Below are 14,725 nucleotides of genomic sequence, written 5' to 3' on the forward strand. Positions count from 1 at the left end.
TGTCGCTCTGGGCTCGCGCGGGCTCGCAAAGTACCCACGAGCTTTTAGCGGGAGGCCTGGCCTCCTCGGAAGGGTTGGCGCACGCGGACGTCGTCACGAGAGACGCGCGTCTCCCGCGGCCTGACGACCCGGTGCCGCCGGCCTCTCCCTGCGCGCCTCGGGGGCTGCGTCCTGGGACCCTCCAGCGTGTCCTGAGAGTCACGGCAGGGGTGACAGCTGTGTGTCCGTCCCCTGCCGCTCCAGGAAGGACAGGGTCTGCGGTGTGGCAGAGACCCTGTGGCCGCCGCCGGGTCCCCAGCAAGCCCGGTGCTTCTTCAGGGAGGTGGGTTCAGCCTCTCGCTGGCGGTGACCAAGTAGCGGCCCCTCGACTCCCTTAGTACACCTGCGCTCACTGTTTCCGGGCAGGACGGAGGCCTCTCTCTCGCCCCGTGTGAGCGTTTCCTGGCCTCTTGCTGCTCAGGAGGCGTCGGTGCAGGACCATGGGCGAGCCACGCAGACCACGCTCGTGGGCGTCGAGACTCGGCGCACATGTGAGCCAGCAGCGCCCGGGTGTGCCTGGCCCGGCTCTGGGCGCCGGGGGGCCGCTCTGGAGTTTGGTCTGCTCCCTGTTCCACGGTGGCGTCCGTGGAGACGTAGCGTGCCGGCTGGACTGCCCAGGCCCGCGCGGCCACCCCTGAGTTCCCGCCTGGGTCCCTGGGACCTGGCCAGGCACCTCCGTCGGCTCCCACGGTCGGGAACCTCCTTTGCCTCTCTGCCCTGGGGCAGTGCGGGCCGGGCCCCCGGGACGGTCCTGCTGGTTGGGGGGCGTCCCGGATTTTCCTGGATGTTGGTCCTGTTGGGAAAGTCCCCCTGATTGCTTCTTCCAGAACGTGAGCTTTCCAGGAGGAGTGGATTGCAGCCCCACTCTTTCAGGGGCGTGGAAACCGCACCCCGGTCCTCTCCACGCGTGTAACTGCATCGCTGTCTTGGGCAGCAGGTGTGGGCGTGCGCTTGCGTGTGTCTGCTGGCCGCCCCCGGTCACCTCCTCCAGACGGCGGGAACGTAGGGCCACCTCCTCGCCCCCGGGGCCCCCGTGCGCAGCAGGCAGCGTGGGCGGTGGAGAGGGGCAGCGGGAGGCCCACTGACCCTGCTTTCTGTCTTGTCTTGAAGGCTCAGCTGTCCCAGGCCCTGGAGGAGCTGGGAGGCCAGAAGCAGAGAGCAGACATGGTGAGTCCCTCGGTGGTGGTCTTTGTGGCCACAGGGAGCTCAGGGTGGGGGTGCCTTAGACCCTGGGTCTGAGGAGATCACGTCAGGTGCAAGCCTGGGGGTCCCTGATGGCCACGGCCCTTCCTGTCGTCAGAAACACCAGTGGGAATGGAAAGGGTGTGGTGGGGCTTGGAAGCCGGGTGCTGGGTCCCCAGCGACGGTCTGGTGTGGGGCCGTCCCCTGGTTCACTCTGACACGGGGCCGACCGCGCACCTGGTGCCCTAGGTCGTGACCCATCCAACATAGAGCAGACTCGCACACCCTCCTGAGCGGTGCAGGGCCCGCGGCCTGGCGATCCGTGCCTTGGCGCCCACGGCCACATCGTCCTCAGGCTGTCCCCCAGCGGCTGGCCCACGGCGGCCCCGCCTCCCGGGGTGTGCACCCTGAGGTGGCCGCCGGGCTCCACAGCCCCCGTTCCCCTGCTGAGCTTATGGAGCCCCCCAGCCACTTGGCAGGTTTCCTCTCTGCGTGTTCTCCTGGGACCATCCCCCCATCTGCCCTGCACCCCCGCCCCCGGGGCTGCGTGCAGAGCTGGGTGGGGCCAGGGGGCAGGCACCGCCGACCCTGGCCTGGGTGCCCAGTACCAAATGGCTTCCTTACCTTGTGGGACGGACCGCGCCCTTGTGCCACACAAGCCGCAAGGCCCGTCGCGCTGCTGCGGCCACGGTCTGGCCTCTGTGGGGACCTAGCCACCAGGGTCACAGGAGGGCCACAGGCCACATTTACAGGTGTGCTGGGACTGCCCCACCCCAGGACGCATGCCATCCAGTTGGGATCGGGGCTGCGGGGTGAGGAGTTGGGGTGGGCCCTGGGGCGCACAGCGCAGCTCAGGGTTCCTAGTGTGGTGTCATATCTTGTCGGTCCCTGACTTTGAGCGGGTCACCTGGCCTTCACCTGCAATATAAGAGTGGCCCACAAGGGGACATGCCATGTCCTTGGACTTTTCTCGTCCGTCCTGCAGTTGTCCCCCTGGCCGCTGAGTGTCCTGTCTTAGCACTGCTCTCGGCCATAGCGCAGGGCAATGGAACACTCAGGAAGCAGCCCCCTGAGGCTGGCTGTGCTCAGAGCCCCTGACGGGTGGGGGTGAGGGAGAGTTGCAGGGGTGCGTGGTGGGCAGTGGTTCCACTGGCCATGCAGAGGTAGACGCAGGGAGAGCATGAGTCCGGGAGTCAGAGATGGCAGGGTGGCCTGGGAGGCGGGTGAGGGAGTCACAGGTAGGATGGGAAGATTGGGGAGGGCAAAGCCGGAGAGAAACTTGGGCATCTGAGGGGCCAGTGGATGCCGGGTGCCGGGTGCCTGGCCCTGGGGTCCGAGCTCCCGAGGCGAGGCCGGCAAAGCACCTGGACATGTGTGTGTCCCGGGGGCCGGCGTGCAGAGTCTCAGGTTCGAGCCCTCCCAGGCCACTCCAGCACCCAGGAGCCGGGTCCCCAGGGAGGGCGGCTGCACCCATCAGGAGCACATCCTGCTGTCACACACGTGTTGTTCAAAGTGCACGTCGGCCCCGCTGGTCTTTGCGCCTTGGGGTCCCTGTGGGTGCGTCCCGTGCCCTGAGTGTCTGAGTTCTCTGCGGCCAGCATTCATTGTTGACCCGTCTGTCACTCACGTGGGTTTACTCTCTGCCTCCGTTGTGTCATCTGAGTTGTTTCCCGCGTGTTTCTGTCTTCTCCTTCCCACTTGGAGGGAGAACAGACGTGGCAGTGGCCGGGCCGGTGTGGGTCCAGGTGCTCACTCAGGCCTGCGAGCCTCTCCTCTCCCTGCCTCCTCCCCAGGCCCTGGGTCCACCTCCTCCGGCCGGCTGGGCCCCCAGCGGGTCAGGAGGGACTTTCGTCCCTGCCGTAGGCCCTGGTTGGCGTGGGAGGAAGAGTGAGGCCCCACGTGGGGCCGGGGCCGGAGCTCGCAGTGACACGGGGATCGAGGTGACCCTGGATCTGGCTCCGCGGCCCTCATGCGGTTTCGGTGACGGTGTTGGCGATGGCTCTGGCCAGGGGCACCCGTGGCCACTGTCCGTCTGGGTCAGGGACGCCCGGTTCCTGGGCCGCCTCTCCCAGCCTGCTGTTTTCTGGCCCTAAGTTGATTCGCTACTTAGGGAAGGAGAGGAAAAAAAGAAAAACTTAAACATCTGTAGCTAATTGCAGATGACAAGACAAAGACAGTTTGCCTTTCTGTTATTAATTAGCAAACCTGTGCTAATTAGGAAGCATGGCATCATTCAGGCTTTTCTCTTTAAGTGCAATTAATATCACAAGGAAAGATGTCCTGGGCCATAGTTGTATCATTAACATCCCTCACCCTAATTAGATACGGCCGGCGGTGGCTGGAGAAATGAGGTTTTTGATTATAACTATCAAACTCCCTCTAATATTTTACATACTCCAGGGAGCAAGGATGGGAGATGTATTTTCCGATTTAAGGGGGAATGACGCCTTCACGACTCTGGGAACTAAGCAGTCGTCCACCCTGAATACCGTTCCCCCCTATGGCTCCCGCGGGCTCCCACTGCCAGCCTCTGGGCCTGCGCAGCAGGGTCAGCCGGGAGGGGCTCTGGCGGGTCGGGCACTCCCCGGGGGGCTCCGAGGTGTGGCGGCGTCCCATTGGGGCAGGGCAACATCTGTGAGCGAGCGTGCGGCCCTCTGGGCCCGCACCGAGCTTCTCCCTGCCCGCGGTGTTCATCCTGAGACGCCAGGCTCGCTGGCCGTGGCTCTGAGGGGCTGGTGCGCGGATCACGGGAGATGCCAGTGAGAGCCGATTTTCAGCTCTGCGAGGGGCACGCGCACCCGTGTGTGCCTGCTGATGCGTCTGTCACTGTGAAAGCAGCATCGAGGGCCAGGAAATCGGCAGAAGGGGTTGTGTGAGCTTCCATTGTTCAGTGCTGGCAGCCAGCATCCGTACGTGCCTGCCGCCCGAGAACCTGGCCTTATCGCAGCCTGCCAGCGTTGCCAGCTGCCTTCCGGAAAATTATTACAAGAACCTCCTGGTTCTCCGACTGACAGTGACTCATTTCACGTCCTGGATTCGTGCTGCCACGGGACCAAGCCAGGGTTGGGAGACCCCACCCCCCCCCCCACCCCCCCCCCCCCCCCCCCCCCCCGCTCCGATGGGAGAACTTCATCCGTGCCGGGCGAGTCAGGAAGGCTCATGGGGGACATTGCTGAGGGAACCAGCAGGACTCGTGTCCCTGAGGCTGGTGGCCATCTTGGGTTTGGGTCAGCCTGTTCATTCGCAGGGCTCCGTGTCCGCAGAGCAGTGTCTTTGTCCCGCCGCTGGGGCCCGGCATGATAGAGGGAGGCGTCGGGGCCGGAGACGGCAGGCTCCAGGAGCTGTAGGAGGGGTGGGGGGGAGGGGGGACCCGGCCCCGGAGGCTGCAGGGAGCTCGCCTTCCTGAGCCACCGTCTGAGTCAGTCTCTCGCAGGCGGCCGTGTCCCCAGCCTGACCCGGGCTTGACCTGCTGCACTTGCCTGGCCATCTGCTCTGAGCCGACCGGGATGGTCTGGACCGTTCTGTGCGTGTCCCGGGACCTGGTCCTGCCCGCCTCCACTCACTCCCGGCGTCTCCCGGTGTCTGTTGCTTCTGCAGCTTTATGCCAGCTGCTGGCCGTGTCCCCTCGGCTGTGTCCTCCTGGCCGTGTCCCTCTGGCCGTGTCCCTGGCCGTGTCCCCCGCCATGTCCCCCTGGCTGTCCTGCTTCCTCGGCAGAGCCATGGAGGAGACAGGCCTTCGCTGCAGGAGAGCAGATCCGCTGGCTGGCCGGTGGTGCTTGGTGGCCGTGTTGTCTTCTCCCGTGTCAAAGCGACGTCCTCATCGTCTTTGTGTGTCCAGTGCGTGGCCTGGAGCGAGCACCCCGAGTCTGCGAGCAGGTCGTGAGGTTGATTTGGGTCTGGTGTCTGTAGCCGGGGCCAGACCCAAATCAACCTCACGACCTGCTCCTGAGTGTCCCGAGCACCGGGGTGATCGCGGCGGCTTATTGACGCACGCTTACGCGGCCTGACGGCCAGCCGGGCGCCGTTCCGACAGCTGTGCAGACGTGAGCTCCCGGGGCCCTGTGGCGTGGCCCCGTCGGCGCCTGGCCTTACTCTTCAGGAGGCAGAGGCCTGGGTTCCGGCGGGTTCCAGCTCCAGTGACTTTGCGGCCACCGCACGCCTCTGCCTGGGCCTCCGGGACTCCTGTCCCTCGTGTCCCTGACCGCGCTGACCCACGTTAGCACAGACTGAAGGGCCGTCAGACGCCCTGGGAGTGGCTGTGTCGGGCCCCCCACCCACGCCGTGGCCAGCGCACCTTGCCGGCGCGTTGCCCGGCAGCCGCCCAGATTCGCTGCTGGGTGCTGGCTCCCGGGGGCGAGCGCCTGGGCCGGCTCAGTGGGAGCTGCGGAGTTGGTTTTGGGAGAAGGGCTCGACGAAGCCTCTTTAGAATTTAGCGTCGAGCTGACCTGGGGGGCACAGGGCCACCCCCAAGAGCAGAGTCCCCAGCAGGCGCTTCAGGGCCGGAGGGCTCTGGGTGAGTGAGGGACGCGGAGCTGGCCGCCGCGCCCCGAGGGCTGCCTGGGGGCAGGGCGGCATGTGGGCGTGGGGCCCTCTGCCCGTGCCACGCTGGCTCGTCTGTCCCCCGAGGCCTAGCGTGTGGGCGTCCAGACTCCAGCCCTGGGTCCCCTCCTCCCCACGGTGCTGCTCCACACTGGGCCCCGGTAGGGGCCAGCTCGAGGCTGTCCGCCCTTGGCCGGCGCAGTCCTGTCTTCGGATGAGGCTCCTGAGGGAGAGAAAGGGTCACGCACCCCGGGCTGGACAACTTTAAACACGTCTGTGTCCCGACACCGTATTTGTCAGGTCCCGCGAGTATCTGAGTCCCGCTTCCGGGCGCCCTTCTGACTCTCCGCACGCGTGTCTTCACTTAGGCCCCCTCATGCGGCTTCCTTCACCTTCCCGTCGCCCCCGTGCCGCTCCCGCCCCCTGGAATGTGTTTTCTGTCCCGCAGGGCCGAGCCCTCCCTCAGCTCGAGTTAAACGTCCTCTGCTTCCCCTTCATAGGGACACGTCACGTTCCCATTCCACATTCACTTGTGGGCCTGTGACCGTCACCATGGCTGTCATCCTTGTTGTGGGCCCGTTTTCGGTCACGCCGCAGCCACTGAACTCCGAGCGCTCCCGTGTGCCGGGCTGTGCTCGCGGCTGTACCCGGACCATCCGTCTTAGCCCTCACGGCAGACCCTGGTGCCGGGGTCGTCGCCATGACTCAGATGAGGGGACAGGTGCAGTGGCGGCCGGGCCGCAGGCCTGTGGGCACCGTGAGGCCTGCTCACGCCAGCCGGCCTGCATGGACGTCGCGGTGCCACGGGGCCGGGCCCTGGACTTAGTTGTAAAGTACTTGCTGAGTGACGGGATGTGGACGTGGGGGGAGGCAGCTTGCGCCCCGCCCGCCCCCTCTCCCCGAGCGGGGCCCGGTCTTTTTGGTTCCTCCAGGCTTGCAAAGACCTAACGAGGTTGGTGATCTATCACCTCACGGGGATCCGTCTGTGTTTTGGGGACAGGGGTCCGAGAAGATGGTCTCCTAGTCTAGGAAATAAATGTCTGCTTCTGTTGTTTCTGGCTCTTAATCGGATCGTTCCCAAAAGGAGAAGGAAACCCCCCAGTGCGGAGGGAACGCTTCAGCCTGTTCCTGTCTGGACCACGGAGACGTGCTGTCAAAGTCCCAGAGCCCCAGCCTGTGGAAGGGCTGACCCTTCGGTTATTTCCCTCGTCAGTGTTGTCTTAGATACCCTCGTGTCTTCTGTCTCGCGTGAGGGTGGAGGTCGCGGGTCGGGCCTCCCGGCGGAGTCCTCTGCCCTGCGCTGCCGACGCTCTGTGCTGCCGACTTCCGGTTCGCATCCTGTGGCCTCCCGGCCTTCTCTTGAGTTTGGTGTATCGTTTCCATCACTCGCACGTTGCTGTTCGCCCAGCTGGCGGCCCAGGTTCACCACGAGGGCCACCGGGCCCCTTGCGGGGTCAGGGACGCCGGAGAAGGCTGGCGCTCCCCTGGAGGAAAGGGAAGGCCCCGCAGCCCCAGCCCACAAAGCTGAGGCACGGTGAGGGTCTCTAACAGCCACACATAGAAATTGGTTTTTTATCTTTATTTTTTTTACTTTTTATTTTTTTGTTAAATTTTTTTTTTTTAACGTTTATTTATTTTTGAGACAGAGAGAGACAGAGCATGAACACGGGAGGGTCAGAGAGAGAGGGAGACACAGAATCTGAAACGGGCTCCGGGCTCTGAGCTGTCAGCACAGAGCCCGACGCGGGGCTCAAACTCACGGACCGCGAGATCGTGACCTGAGCCGAAGTCGGCCGCTCAACCGACTGAGCCACCCAGGCGCCCCGGTTTTTTATCTTTAAAAGCCACGCGGCCCCTTCCAGCGGGGGCGTCTTCCGCGACAGACCTTCTCACGCTCGGCCCGGTTCTAAGTAAGACGTTTTTGTATCGTTTGAACGTCTCGAGCCTCGGCAGTGACCTTCTCTGGCTTAGGTCTTTCTCAGCTGGCGGTTCCTGTCGTGTCCGCATTGAGCGATTTCGCTCCTGACCGTATCAGCGAGTCTGCCACGTCCTCACTAGCTGCAGTGGTTCCTCTCCGAGCCCTTGCCGCACGCCTTGCAGGCGTGTCCCCGGGGAGCCGGGCAGACGTGGTCCTGCCCTTGGCACCCACCGTCCTTTGCGGAGGCTTGGGCAGCCTGGGCTCTGTGACAGCCAGGGTCTGGCCACTGCTTCCTTCACCGTGGAGAGGCCCCCGCGTCCACGGCCCGCGGGGGAGGCTCGCACGACGGCCATGGCGGCCCTGCTCCTCTGGAGCCACACTTGTCTTGCGCCTTCCCGACTGGGGAGTGTGGGAACTCGGGTGTCCTGGGGCCCACGGTAAGCCCCACCTGGAAGAGCGGCCTCAGTGGAAGGCGTTCTGTAGCAAGCCCTTTTCCTCTTCAACATCGCCGAGGTCGCCCGTGGCGACGTCGAGGGGTCCAGAGCCCGCAGAACCGTGGCCACGTGTCTGCTACGTGCACGCGTTTTCTGGAGGGGGGTTTGCCCTCGTGGGATTTTCCTGGACTTTCTAACACCCCCACCCCCCATCTCAACGACTGCTCTCCCGGAGGAGGCGGCCTCAGAGCCTCAGCCAGCCCCTAGACCCACGGAAGCACGTGGACACCTCCCACGTGTTCCCAGGATGGGCCGCCCACCGTGTGCGGCTGGGTCTGGGGCGGCAGAGACCACGCTGGGCTGCTGGCGCCCCTCTGCACCCAGGTGGTGCACGTTGCCCAGACTGCCTCCAGACCCGGGTGACTTTCAGCTTGCTTTCGGGTTTTTTCCCGCTAAAACCCTGGATTTCTCCAGGTCTGCCTCTTGGGCCTTCCTGCCTCCGCTCACCACGAGCCTGTCACCTGCTGCCAGGCCGCCCTGGCTGGTCTCTCCCACCCCAGGACGCTCCCACAGCCTGTTCCCTGGGTGGGTGGGCTGCAGGGGTCCCTAGAATCTTCTTAGCAAATGTGCTGGCGTAGGGAATGGCACTGTAGCGTGAAGTCCTGCTTGCGCACTTCTTCCGGTGGGGCTTCTTTTCTCTGGGGTGTAGGCGTGTCCCAGCTCGGGTGACCAGCTGTGCTTGCCGGGAAGTTCCCCGGGAGAGCCACCGGTGGCTGCCGTGGCCTGCCTGGCCTGTCAGGTCAGGTGCGTCCCTCCAGACGGAGCGGAACGTAACCAGGGCAGTCTGTTTCGGCCCCTCCCGCGCCTCCCCAAGAAGAAGCAGCCACTACAGGGACCTTCCTGGATGTGTGATGGGTCCAGAACCGAGCAGAAAGGTGGCCTTTGGCCAGGATTCCCACTCTGACCTCAGTGTCGTCTCTTCTCTGGGACACCTGGGGTACCTGCCCAGACTGAGCTCTGGGGAGAGTCCCTGGGATGCACTGGGCCTTGGTCCCGTCAGTACCACCTGTGGTCCGTGGCCCAGGCGGACGGACCCTCCCGTGCCCCGGCCTGGGGGCGCACGCATCCTTCCTCTGGCGCTCCACGGTGCCAGGTTCACTGGGATCGTGTCAAGGCGGGGCACGCTTCTCTGCTCTTCCTGCTGGCTAGTGCTTTGTGGAACTGGGTAAGGCCCTGGGATCAAACTGTGTCTTCCCAAATGAAACTGAAATACGCGGCCTCTATTTAAAGGTTATGCTGCACTAGTGAGCCGGCCGTGAGTGCCATTAGCATTAAAGTTTCATGACTCTTTGGAGCTGTGAGTGAGTGTGGCAAGCCAGGCCTCCTCTCCAAGAGGGAGGGACCTTGTCACCAGAGGAGACAGGCAGGTCAGAGGCTGGTCTGCTGAGCCTGGCGCTTGCGCAGCTCCGCCAGGGAGCCACGTGTCCTGTTCTCTGCTCTCGTCTGTTTCTGTTCGGGGCAGCGATCCCTTAGAGAGTTCTGCCTGTCGGTGTTCGTCGGTCCCCCCCGCCCCGTAGGTCTCATGCTCGGAGGTGAGTTCTGTGCCCAAGGCCACACTCTGGTTCTCAGAGATCAACAACATTGATGAGTCTCAGCCAGACTAACCAGAAGGAAGGGAGGGAAGGTGCAGGTGACCAACATCAGGAACGAGAGAGGAGACGTAACGTTTGTTGTTTTCCTGGTGGGTGTGAGGTGCGTCTCATTGTCGTTTGGGTTTGCATCTGCCTAATGGCTAGTCACGTGGAGCTGTTCCCCCCACGCTTGTTGGCCATTTGTGTATTTTCTTCGGAAAAATGCCTGTTCAGATCCTTTACCCATTTTCAAACTGGGTCGTCTGGCTTTTTGTTGAGCAATACGAGTTCTGCGCGGCTCGTCTTACGTCGTGTATACTGGGTTCTCATCGGGTCATTTGTGAATTGTCTTCTGCCTCTCGAGCGTGTCCTTGGGTGCACACAGGGTTTGGATTTTATCCGTTTTGTCTGTTTTTTTCTTTTGTCATTGATGCTCTCGGTCATGCCTAAGAAACTGTTGCCACATTCAGGGTCGCAAAGATTTACTCCTGTGTTTCCTTCTGAGGGTTCTGTAGTTTTAGTTCTTTAACTGAGGTTTTAATCATCTTGAGTTGATTTTTGAAGATGGTGTGAGGTTGGGGTCTGCCTTCATTGTTTGGTGCGTGGACATCCGGTGGTCCCAGGACTGTTCTCTCCCCCACCGAAAGAGAGATGCTTGGGTTTCCTTCTGGGTTCCGGTTCGGTTCTCTTGACTTACAGGTCTGTCCTTTCTCAGTACCACACTGTTTTGGTTCCTGTCACTTGTGGTAAGGTTTGAAACTGGTAAATGTGCATTTTCCAGCGTTCTTCTTCTTTTTCAGAATTAACTTGGCTGTTGGGATCTTTTGTAATCTCATATAATTTTTACTATCAGCTTCCCAATTCCTGCAAAAAAAGACAGGATTTTAACAGGGATTGCGTCGAATCTGTGGATCACTTTGAGGAGAATTGCCGTCTTAACAACATTGAATTTTCCAGCCCACGAACACACAGTGTCTTTCCATTTATTTATGTTTGCTGGGATCTCTATTAGCAGTGTTTATGGTTTTCAGCATGCGCGTCTTTCTTCCTTGGTTAAACTTATTCATAAGTTTCTATTCTCTTTGATGCTGTTGTGAATGCAATTGCTTTCTTAACGTTTTTGGTGATTGTTCACTGCTAGCGTGCAGATACACTGCTGGTGTTTGTGCGTCGGTCTCGTTTCCTGCCACTTTGCCGGATTCCTTTAACTCCAGCAGCTTTTGTCAGTTCCGTAGCGTTTGCAGTTTATGAGATCTTGGTCATCTGTGAATAGAGATAGCTTTCCTTTTTCCTTTCCGATGTGATGCCTTTTGTTTCTTGTTGTTGCCCCACTGCTCCGGCTGGAGCTCCAGTGCAGTGTTGAATAGCAGTGGTGGAAGCGGGCACCCTTGCCTTGCTCCTGATCTTACGGGGAAGCTTCGGTCTTGCGTCGTAGCGTATGACGTTCGCTGTGGGTGTTAGCGAATGCCCATTGTCAGGTTGGGGAAGTTGCCTTCCACTCCTAGTTTGTTATTTTTATAACGAAAGGGTGTTGGATTTTTGCCAACTGGTGTTTTGCCTCAGTTGAGATGGTCATGTGGCTTTTCCTTCCTTCTGTCAATGCGGTGTGTGCTGCATTCACTGATTTTTCTATGTTGAACCATTCTTGCATTCCTGGCTTAGAGCCCACTTGGTCGTGGTGTCTGACCCTTTCAGATGCTGCCGGTTGGTTAGCTGCTGTCTTGTTGAGAGCTTCTCGGCCTGTGTTCATAAGGATTATCGGTCTTAGCCTTCTCTGGCTGTGGTATCACGGTTATGTTGGCCTCAGAAAATAAGCTGAGAAGCGTTCTGTCCTCTTCAGCTTCTTAGAAGACTTGGGGAATTCTGGGTTACTTTACACGTTTGGTAGCATTCGCCAGTAAAGCCGTCTGTTCCTGGGAATTTCTTTGCTGGGCGATCCTCAGTTACTAATTGAGCCTCCTTACTCATCACAGGCCTGTTCAGATTTTCCATTTCTTCTTGAGTCAGTTTTGGTAGTTTGTGTGTTTCCAGGAGTTTGTCTGGGTCATCTAGTTGTCCTAGGGCTGTCTTACCGTCCTCGCTTCCCAGGGTCGGCGTCTTAACCATCCTCACTTCCCGGGGTCTGTATCTTACCGTCCTTACTTCCTCAGGTCAGTAGCGGGGACTCTGCTCCCCCTTTTGGTCTAGCTAAAGGTGGGCGGTTTCTTTTACTTCCTGTCTCACTGGCCATGTTTGTTCCTTTCAGGACTTGAAGGAGGTTTTCCCCACTCGCCTCTGACTCGCCTTGTTTCCATCAGGCCCCTGTCGCCAACCCCGGGGTCCTCGTGTAACTTGGCTTTTCTGGTGGTTTCGTGATCACTGATCACTGCTTGGAGGAGTTTGATGACGACGTGCCTCTGTGTCCTTCTGGTACCTTCCTTTGTTCCTTGTGCTTGGGCTTTCTTGCGTTCTTTAGCTCTGTGGACTTCCTGTCCTCGTCCTTTGGAAAGGCCTCCTTTGGGCCGCGTCCGGTTACCCACATTTCGGGTGCTGGGACTTATCCCATGGCTCACATGTGCTCTTTTCCTTCTGAATCATTCCTGCTGCTGTGTCTCCAAGCTCCCTGGACTAGTCTTCCACTGGAGTGACCCGTGCATTTTTAGCTCAGATGTTGCTGTTTGCAACCCCGAAAAGTTTGCCTGTGGTTTCCTTTTCTCTCCTTGTCTATACCTTACATTTAAAAGTTTGGGGGCGCCTGGGTGGCGCAGTCGGTTAAGCGTCCGACTTCAGCCGGGTCACGGTCTCGCGGTCCGGGAGTTCGAGCCCCGCGTCGGGCTCTGGGCTGACGGCTCGGAGCCCGGAGCCTGCTTCCGATTCTGTGTCTCCCTCTCTCCCTGCCCCTCCCCCGTTCATGCTCTGTCTCTCTCTGTCCCAAAAATAAATAAACGTTGATAAAAGTATGGAGTTCAGTTATATTGACTGTTTACAGTCATTCTGTGCCAAGTCTAACACCTGTGTTGGGTGGATGCTGGATGCCTGTGGATTCTTGTGAAGATCCTTCCAGCTTCCTTCGTTCAGGAACGTGGCAAAGGTCCTTAGAAATGGCCCGATCTGCCAGGTGGCACCTTGATGACATTCCAGGCTGACCCAGGGCAGCACTTGTTCTAGGGCTAATTATCTCCAGCTCTGGGTCTTGGCCTCCCTGGGTGCTCTGCCTGCTACCCTGGGAGTTAGGCGCTTTGGAGCCCAGCTGGACAGGTAATTCCCTCTTGTCCCTCGTGATGGTTCAATCCTCGATCTGAGGTCTTTCCTCTCCTGTATACGCCGGTCAGGGTTCTGCTGCGCGCTTGTGGGGGCCCCCTGCACACTCCCTGCAGTGTGGAGTCTGGCTGCCGCGGTCTCCCCGCCCTCCTGGGTCTGCCTCCCCTGCCCGGGCTGTGCCGTGTCCCGGACTCCCTGAAGACGGTGAGCCGGGATGGCCACCGGGCCCGCCTCGTGCTTCCCAGCCTTCCACTTTCCCAGCGGCGGCCCTGGCCGCGGGGTCCCGTGGCCCAGCTGTTCACCCCATCCTGTTGTGCACCTGGCCTCCTGAGAGCACGGGGCATTTCTTCCAGAAGGTGCCGGGGAGAGTGTTTTTGGTTTAGAGCCTCCCATGACACACAGATGTGCGGGGACACATGCAAGAAACCACAGTTTGTGCTCTGAAGGGTGGCTTCACGCCGGGGCCTTCATCTGATCATTCGGGGCTGGGGTCAACTTACGCTTTGTGCCCAGGCCTGGTCGGGGGGTCTTCCCTGCTGCCGTTGCTGTGGTGATGGGACCTCGATCTCCTGACTGTGGCCCCAGGTCTCATCCTGGCTGCCGGATGCTAAGCAGCCCACGGACCTGGCCCGCAGTCTCTGCCAGGGTGGGGGCCGGGGAGCACCCGAGGCAGCCTGGGCGGATTTGCCCTTGGGAGGTCTTGGGACGTGAGCCTTGGTCTCTGGGAACTTGGGTAGGTAGCAGGTTCTGATCCCTTTTGGGGGGCTAGCGGCCTTTGTTGTATTCACCTCCGTCTTGGTAAGGGGATTTTCACGTCTCTATAAATATTCCACTAACATCTGCAGGCTCCTCATACGAGGAGCGGTGGCTTTTAGAAGTGGTGTGGCCTTCTGAGACCGTGTCCTGTCCCGTGTCCTCCTCTCTCCTCCACACCACAGACCTGCCTGCTTCTCCCCTTCTTCCCACACCTGACTCTGACGGGGTCTGGTGGCCAGTTGCCGGTGTGGAGTTCGGACCGCGCGGGGTCCACGCGGACGTCCCGTCCGGGGTGGCTCCGGCTTGTGCTTGTCTTCCTGACTTCAGTGAGCGGGATCCCTGACGTTAGGACCTTTGTGGTTGATCTCCCACGTCTCCGTGTCCTCGATGCCTCTGTGACTTCGTGCGAGCTGTTCCCGCCACGTGGCGCTCCCCCACCCGGAGCGCTCCCCTCCTCGAACCCGGGTGGACAGGCGGCGCGTGTCTGCGTCCAGCTGCGTCCAAGGTAGTGGTGTGGTTTCTCAGCAGGTGCAACTTCCCACCCGTGTGGACTCGGTTAACGTTCAGGCCCAGAGTCATCCCACGACCGGCCCACCACGGGGCGGCGGCGGTTAGGGCGCCCCTTCCACAGGAGCCTTCTCTTGGGTCGTCGCTTCTCGGCCGTCTGGGGCTCGGAGGTTGCTGGGGGTGGGGGTGGTCCTGCGGACACAGGTCCTGGGAGTCACCCCCACCCCGTGCGAGGGCAGGTGCCGCTCCTGCCACGGGGCGTGGGCTTTACGGAGACGGAACACGTAGACACACGGCTGGTTTGTTGATCTTTGGAAGGTTTTGCTCCCTGTCGCGACCTGGTCACCGGTCTGTCACTGTACTGTCAGCAGCACCCTTGACAGCAGGTGAATTGTACGGCCCCTTCCCCACCCGCGCACTCGGAAACGCCGACACTCACCGGCAGCCTGGGAATCCGGTAACGGGGAGACTGGAGGAAC

General features: G+C 60.9%; 1 protein-coding gene across 3 annotated transcripts in view; it reads left to right on the top strand.

The window, feature by feature from the left end:
• MAD1L1 (mitotic arrest deficient 1 like 1) overlaps positions 1 to 14,725 on the top strand; it is a 321,549-nt gene that overhangs the window by 182,175 nt on the left and 124,649 nt on the right. For 2 of the 3 annotated variants that reach the window (XM_030300339.1, XM_032591537.1), the window contains one exon: positions 1,150 to 1,206. In XM_030300339.1, the coding sequence (XP_030156199.1) occupies positions 1,150 to 1,206 (57 nt within the window). Of the gene's footprint in view, positions 1 to 1,149; positions 1,207 to 9,827; positions 9,833 to 10,307; positions 10,311 to 14,725 lie in introns of those variants that run through there. The other variant, XM_032591540.1, reaches the window with a different exon arrangement.

This window comes from Lynx canadensis, chromosome E3 (genome assembly GCF_007474595.2).
Source record: "Lynx canadensis isolate LIC74 chromosome E3, mLynCan4.pri.v2, whole genome shotgun sequence".
In the NCBI taxonomy this organism is placed as follows: domain Eukaryota; kingdom Metazoa; phylum Chordata; class Mammalia; order Carnivora; family Felidae; genus Lynx; species Lynx canadensis.